The sequence below is a fragment of the Python bivittatus genome, unplaced genomic scaffold, assembly GCF_059951505.1.
Source record: "Python bivittatus isolate LINGU-HERP-01145 unplaced genomic scaffold, Pbiv_v1 ctg000530_np1212, whole genome shotgun sequence".
Lineage (NCBI taxonomy): Eukaryota > Metazoa > Chordata > Lepidosauria > Squamata > Pythonidae > Python > Python bivittatus.
The window spans coordinates 2,932,271-2,939,453 of record NW_028277085.1 but is presented as its reverse complement, the minus strand read 5'-3'; the positions used below and the strand labels follow the sequence as shown (position 1 = coordinate 2,939,453).

At 52.3% G+C, this 7,183-nt stretch overlaps 1 protein-coding gene across 1 annotated transcript; it reads right to left on the bottom strand.

The window, feature by feature from the left end:
- Positions 1-1,109: 1,109 nt before the first annotated feature.
- CRABP1 (cellular retinoic acid binding protein 1) lies at positions 1,110-6,606 on the bottom strand. The gene is made up of 4 exons (XM_088148363.1): positions 6,409-6,606; positions 5,665-5,843; positions 2,738-2,851; positions 1,110-1,496 (listed from the first exon to the last, which is right to left on the bottom strand). Exons 1-4 carry the CDS (start codon positions 6,476-6,478, stop codon positions 1,446-1,448), a joined length of 414 nt encoding a protein of 137 aa, XP_088004489.1. The 5' UTR covers positions 6,479-6,606; the 3' UTR covers positions 1,110-1,445.
- Between the last annotated feature and the right edge of the window lie 577 nt (positions 6,607-7,183).

The window sequence follows — 7,183 nt, the reverse complement described above, 5'->3', positions numbered from 1 at the left end:
AAAAAAAGCATTCAAGGAAAGCATTCACCAAGCTTCCATCCTGTGGCCAAGATCTGAGATGGCTTTTTTATAAGGGAGAGATCTTTGGGACATCATCTGACTCAAAAGGGTTTGGTGGTGACCGGATCATTTCCACAGAAGTTAAATTGTTGATCAAATGCTTTTTTTTCAAGCAAAGGTCTCTAAGGCAGAGGTGGAGGGTCTGAGGTCCCCCGTGCCCTCAAAATCCTTGGCCCAGCCCCACCGAGTCCCCAAAATTGTTACTGAATTGCAAATGTTAATGCGATAGAAGCAGAGAGTGGGGAAATAATTGCATTAATTGGAGTGAACTTAAGTTTTGTCCTGAATGTGGACAAATTTTCTGGAATGTGATTTTCTGGAATGCAACCCTCATCCATTGCTCAAGGCTAAATGCATTCCTCGGCCTGGAAAGAAGAATCCCTCACTTTAATGAAAAGCACATTTGCACCTTAAGGAAATGGCACGAGAGAGCGATGAGAGTAGTGACAAATGTTTACCTTGCTGGTTTTCTACATTCAGGAATATTTCTTTTTTGGATTTCTGTGCCATTCTGCACCGATGAAGCTGATGATTCTTTCCAGATTAGGATCTACTTCCCCATTTGCTGTTCTCAGAAATTAAATCTTGGGGAGGAAAAAGAGGTATAGCCCTCTGGAAAACACTTGGATGTGTTTGGATCTGAAATGGGAAAGGTATAACAAAAACGCGAAGCTGCGTTTTGTGGCTGCCTGACTCACACGGCTTGACCTGAAATACTCTCCAGCTTTAGAGGCTGAGCTATAATTAGGCAACTGTGATGTGGGGAGAGGACAACAACTCAACTCTACAGGGACTGATTTCCACTAACCCTTCACAGCAACAAATTCCTTAGGTTAAACAGAAAGTGTTGCTTTGTGCGAAACACAGCACAGAGTAATTGCCACTTGATGGGGAAGCTGCTTTTTTAAGAGGGAGCTAAAACAGCCAGGTGAGAGAGCTATCTTAGTAAAGATGTGAGTTTGGGGTTTCTACGCCTACCGTTGTGTTGCGTTATTTGTCCGGGTGTCCTTTTATATATAAAAGAAAAATCCGTTTGCGAACCATTGCGAACGATAGCCAAGGAATTTAATCACTGCTCAAATCATACAAACGCGAAGCTACAAATACCGGCGAGCAGCGGGGAATGAAAGGGGTTTGTACCCGTAAACTCACATGCACACGTACACACGTAAATTCTAGTGGGACCTGGAGTCGTAAAGCAAAACAAAAAACCTCGAGATACGGGCTGGTGAGCTGGGATTTGAGACGACATGTACGATCACGCAGGAACCTGCCCTTAAAACAACATGCAGGGATGTTTACTCTGCAGGACCTTTCACAACATCTGCTTGTGGATCCACCTCTTCAGCCCCTTCCCTGCAGAGAGAGGGATAGGTTGGCATTGTTCACTCCCGTGTGTAAATTCTTGTGCATACAACGTCGTCAGCACCAAAAGTCTGGAAAGAGAAGAAAGCGAGAAGGTGAACTAACAGAAGTTTTCCCCCCTTTCACAGAGAAGACGGCGGTGGGTGGGGGTGCTATGCTGGTTGAGTATAATGAGAATTGAAACCCAGCATCAGCAGAGGGCACCAGCTTGGGGAGGAGCCAGGGAACCGTGGTCTCCCTTCGAGACCTTTTAAATCCGCCCTCACAAGATTCAGGGGTTTCCTTAAGGAAATGCCTCGTCTAGACACTGATTTTTGGAAAGATGAGAGTTCTTGCATTGCTGAGTTCCGGGGCCTGGGGAGTGTGCCTAGACTGGGAGGTCTCCGAAGCACGTTGATCCCACCGCAAGATTTTGCTGGGCCCAGATACCCTAAATTTCATATCCTGATCAGAATCGGTCTCCTGGCGCTTCTCCAACCCCCACCCCACCCCCACCCCCAGAAAACATGCAGACACAGGATTCGAGTTAGGCTGGGCCAAAATGGTGCCTCAAAGGGAATGCTGGCACCGCTCTAGATCAAAGACGTGCCTCTACTTTCAGATTTCATGTCTGAACGTTTCACCTGCTGCGGTCGGTTTGGAAGAACGTTCATTGGTCTGCGTCCCACCGTTCCCTGGCTTAATCTGCTGTGACGTGTGGGCATCCGTGTGCGCGTTCTGGAGAAGACTCGCTTTCATGCCGATCTTTTGAACTCTGGTGATAATTGGTTTGGAGACTCCCGTCTCCCCCCCCCCGCCCCACCCCATCCTGTGCAAAATTTGGTTGGAGGTTGTTCCCTTGTGGGAACCTTTAAAGCAGTCAGATGGAGGTCAAAGCCTTGCTGTGATTTCCTCCCTGCGGAATGGGCTTAGCGGGGGAGTAGAGGCTGACTTCTTTCGCTTCAAAATGAACGAAAGCGCCTTTCCCACTTTTTGGAAGACGGGCGGACTAAGGAGGACTATTGAAAAGCGTCAAAAACGTGAGCGTCTTTAACTCCCATCCTGAGCTGACGGTAGGCTGAAGGAGGCGTTTGCAAACCGTGTCACCAAATTCCAGCGTTTAATACCATTTCAATGAATGGAATCATTAAAATCACAAGCAATGCTATGAGCTGTTTAAGCTTAATTTAGGTTATTTCCTGGTGCTGCTATTTTTTTTAGCATGCCAGCCTAAAGTTGAGAGCAGCTCTTCTCTGGAGTGGGGGGGGGGGGGCAGGGGGAGGTTGGAAGTTGCTCAGTCCTCCTTCAGCCCTCCTTAAAGCTAAAAACTTACCAAAATCAGCTCGTCTCCAGCCAATTCTCTTGTCCAGTACGTTTTGGGGCCCTCCCCTTCCAGAAGCGTCTGCTTACAGTAGAGCTTGTTTTCATTCTCCCAAGTGGCTAAACTCTGCAGGCAAAGATGGCCCCTCTCCCATGGCAGACGGGAGGGGGGGGCAGATATTAGGATAATGGTTGCAGTCAAGGAAATGGAGAAGCTGCTGACAGCAGCCGCTTCCATGCCTGCAGAGGAGTTTCCCTCCGTGCAGCCGGTGACAGCCAGAGCAGAACGCCCCGTTGAACTTCGTGGGAAGCTCAGAACGGCCTACCTTTAACCTCCAGCACCTCCGGCCAGGGCTGGGGAAAATGTAGGTCTGAAACTCTGGGGAATGAGAAAAATCTGCTGGTCAGATCTGGTGGTCGGGCAGATTTTTCTGCGTCTGAAGTTCCAGACCTCCCAGAACGTATGCTTCATTTTCCCCTGGAAACATCCCAGACAGACTTTTATCATTAAAAAAAAAAAGTATTTAATGCCAGATTGCATCACATCAGATTCAGTAAACAAGCCCAGCCAAGGAGAAAATTTTTGCCCGGTTGGATTCCTTCAGCCCAAAGGGCTGGCTGGATGTTCCTTTGAGTTTGTGGAAATTGCTGCTCCAGGCGTCAAAGACAATTACATTCTATTTTTTTTTATGTTGAATTGATCGTTGAATCAAGCCGCAACCCACATTAAACAGTGTATGAATCTTCTGATAGTTTCCAGCACCATGACTTATTCCTCTTGTGGATTCTTTTCACACACCACACCTCGTTTAACTCTTTCACAATGCTGCTCCCCGTCTCCCCATTCACGGTCTTCACCTAGGGCTTCAGATCTACTCATTATCCTCCTTTGCAAGTGGGATGAAAAAACTGCAGTACCCCATTCCCAGTCTTACATCTGCTCTCCCCAAGGCTTCTTACTCCTCCCCAAATGCTATCTTCCCCTACAGAAGTCGCTCTGCCACCGTTCTGTGAACGATGGCGATGTCACCAAAGGTGTGCCATTTCAGCTAATCAGCGCTGAAGTCTTGGCTATTTCTCCTGCCACACAGATAGGGTCTTGGCTTGACCAAGACAGGCTGCCGATCTGAGGTTGTTTGGTGACTCTAAGGCTGGCTGGGGAATTCTGGGAGTTGAAGTCCACACCTCCTCAAGTTGCCAAGGTTCAGAGACACTGCTCTATGGCCATTTCTGCTGCAAGTGTTTTTCTGGTTCAGTTCCAGTGGGAATTAGATACAAGTGCATACCAAATAAAAACACATCTGCTATTCATCTCTTTGAGAAGAAAAGAAAGTAGGAAATCGGGCCTCAATGGCCAACGTTCTATCTAGTCCAGCATTCCAGTTCCCCAACAGCTTCCAAGAAGTGCACCCAGAAATGCTTCTCCTTCCAAGAAGTGCACCCTAAGATGTGAGGGCAATAGGCTATCACTTGTTTAGCCAAATGGCATCTAGTCCCACCCGAGATGCCATTGGTAGGGCATCTAGTCCCACCTTAGACCCAGTGCCAAGTGGATGACCTTGGGCCAGTCCCTCTCTCTCACCCCTGGCAAGAAGCAGGCAAGGGCAAACCATTTCTAAAAACCTTGCCAAGAAAACGCTAGGGACTGGTTCAGTCAGTCACCAGGAGACCACACTGACTGGAAGACACACCTACACAAGACTTAGGAACATTGGATCATCATTACAAATTGCTTTGTTGGGGAGGGTGACCCCTAAATTCTGATTGAGACAGAGAGAATACCCGTTGATTGCAAGGGAGAGAACGTCAAAAAACACCATCACTTTGCCAGCAGGATCAGCAATCAGCTGCTAAGGTTCCCATCCATGTCTTCCCCCACAAGCAAGAACCTACATCTGTAAAAATGTTCCCCAAAGCCAAATGTTAAATTAAAAAAAAGGTCATCGATTGCCACGCTGGGAAGTTCCTGTCTTTCCCACTTTGTGACTTTCATTCCTCAGCTTCGCAAAAACGCTCTGCCAACAGAAAGGAATTTCTGACGTGCGAACCTGACGCGAGGGGCATGTTGGATGAAGCCGTGGAGGGAAATCCCAAGGCCAGGCCAGCAGAGAGGGAGTTCCAGTGTCCCGGCTCCCTGGAGGCTTCGCTGCCGGGGAAGCAATAGCAAAGCCTGTGTGCCCGAGAGCCTGACGACTCAGCCCACAGAATCAGTTAGTACAGCTAATGGAGGGGGACCGTGTTTTGGAGACGATCCCGGTGAGGAAGTGGGAAATGTTTTGCGGCCCTGGTTTGCCCACAAAGAATAACAATCTGGGTTTTTTGTTTTTCGTTTCAAGGAAGCAGCCCCATAGTTTGTGGCATGTGGAGAGAGAGCAAAGACTTCTAGACTTCCCTATTCTGAGGGTGTGCATGCGTCTGGGTTTAAGGTGCACAGGACGCCAACATTTATCTGCCTTCCCAACCTGTTGGGAACGGTATTCTCGCTCCCACTGAATTATGTGAATTATGGAGATCATGCTGCTTCCAAAAGTTGGGGAGGCAGCGATCTTTAGGTTAGGCACCATCACAGTGTGATGTTTGGGGCTACCTGGGGTCAACTCATTCCCTCAACCCTGCTCCCAAGGGATTCTGCATGGTGCTTCCAGCACATTTTCTGGAGACACCACTGTCCAATCACTTAGCATGGCTTCAAGAAGGTCTCCTAGAAGACCACAGCCAAACACTTTTGTGTTGTTCCCAGGTAGTTCCAAGGAACTGATCTGGACTGGAGGGCACCTTTCCCTCAGGAGGACCTAATCCCCAGGAGGGTTGCCATGTTCTAGGAACATTGCCTTCCACCCCAAGGCTCAGCCTTGGAAAGAAGAGGCCCCAAGGCCCATATCTTCTTGAATTTCCAGCGGGACTCTTTGCCTCGGAAGAGGCCACCATGGACCACCTTACCCTGCATTTCCGCCCATCTACTGTCTCCTCCTCAAAGCTCTCCCCCACTTTGAAGTTGATCTCAGTGGTGCGGACGGTGGTGGAGGTCTTGATGTAGAACTGGTCCCCATCCTGGCGGATCTCCACATGGGGCTTCGAGGCGGCGGCCACGGCGACTTTCCTGAGCATGGCGTTGACCCCTGGGCAGAGAAGGGTGGGAACAGGACAGTGAACCCCTTCAGCGCAAGAGAGTCTAAGCAGGTTTCCTTGAGGGCGAGGGCCCCTTGGCCACGGGCACCTGGGTCCCCCCCTCTCCCTTCAGTCTACATCCTCTTTTCCGGGGTAGAGAAGGGGGGACCTAAGAGTGCCGAGGGAGCGCAGGGCAGCGGCGCTCCCAACCGGGCCACGCTCGCTCCGGTCCCGGCTCCAGCCGTCGCCCCGCGAGCCGTTCCCGAGAGCCAGCCGCGAGGATTCCCAGAGCCCTTCAGGAAAGGTCCTCTGGCCCCGTTCCCACGCGCCGCGGACCCGCTCCCGCCGCCGCCGCCGCCGCCCGCCGCGCTTCCTCGCGAAGAGCCGGCTGGCTTCCCCCCTCCCTCCCGCCAGCGAGCCGCTGACTCGTGAGTAAACCCGCACGGCTGGGGCGGACCCGGCGGGCAGCCCTGAGGCATTTCTCCGGGCCGGACCGAGCCGCCGCCTCGATGCCTAGCGCCTTGGGGAGCCTTTTAACCCCGAACCCTCCGCTGCCCCCGCCCACCGACGCCGTACCCAAGACTTTAAGGAGTTCGTCGAAATTCTCGCTGCTTTTCATCTTCCAGGTCCCGGCGAAGTTGGGCATGGCTGGCGGAGGCGCGGCGCGGCGGGAGCGGGCTGGGACGGCAGGCGAAAGAGGGAGCCGGGAGGCGAGGCGAGGCGAGGCGAGGCGAGGCGAGGGCGCAGGAGCTCTGCCGCCGTCTGTCCCGCACCTTGTGAACTGGCCAAGGGACTCCTTCTCCCCTCCCTCCCTCTTCCTCCTCCCCCCGCCATCCATCCATCCATCCATCCATCCATCCATCCATCCATCCATCCATCCATCTGCCTCTTTTCAACCCCCCCCCCCCGCTCCGGGCGCACACACGATGCCTCCGACCCCCGCCCCCAATCATCCATCACCCACCCACGCGCCTCCTGCTCGGTGCCTCACCCGCAGCGCCCCCTCCTCCTCCTCCATCACCCATCATCCATCATCCTCTTCCCCAGCCTGCCAGCGACCGCCTGGGTCTTCCCCCAAAAGGAGATTCCCTGTCTTTCCCGCAGCGCCTCCCCCGCCCCCCCCCCATTGTACCTCGCTTTGCAGCTGGGAGGAAGATTCATGGGCGAAGGGGAGGCAATGACATGGGGAAGGGGGGGAAGCCAGAGCATGGGCCCACCTCTCCCCTTCTGCCCAGCCCTGGATGGTGCGAGGGGCTGCTTGGGGTCTCCAAAGGGCAAGAGAAAGAAGTGGATTTACCCCGGGAACCTTCAGCCCCCCCCCCCCGATCCAGTGGGTACATTTTGGGCTCTC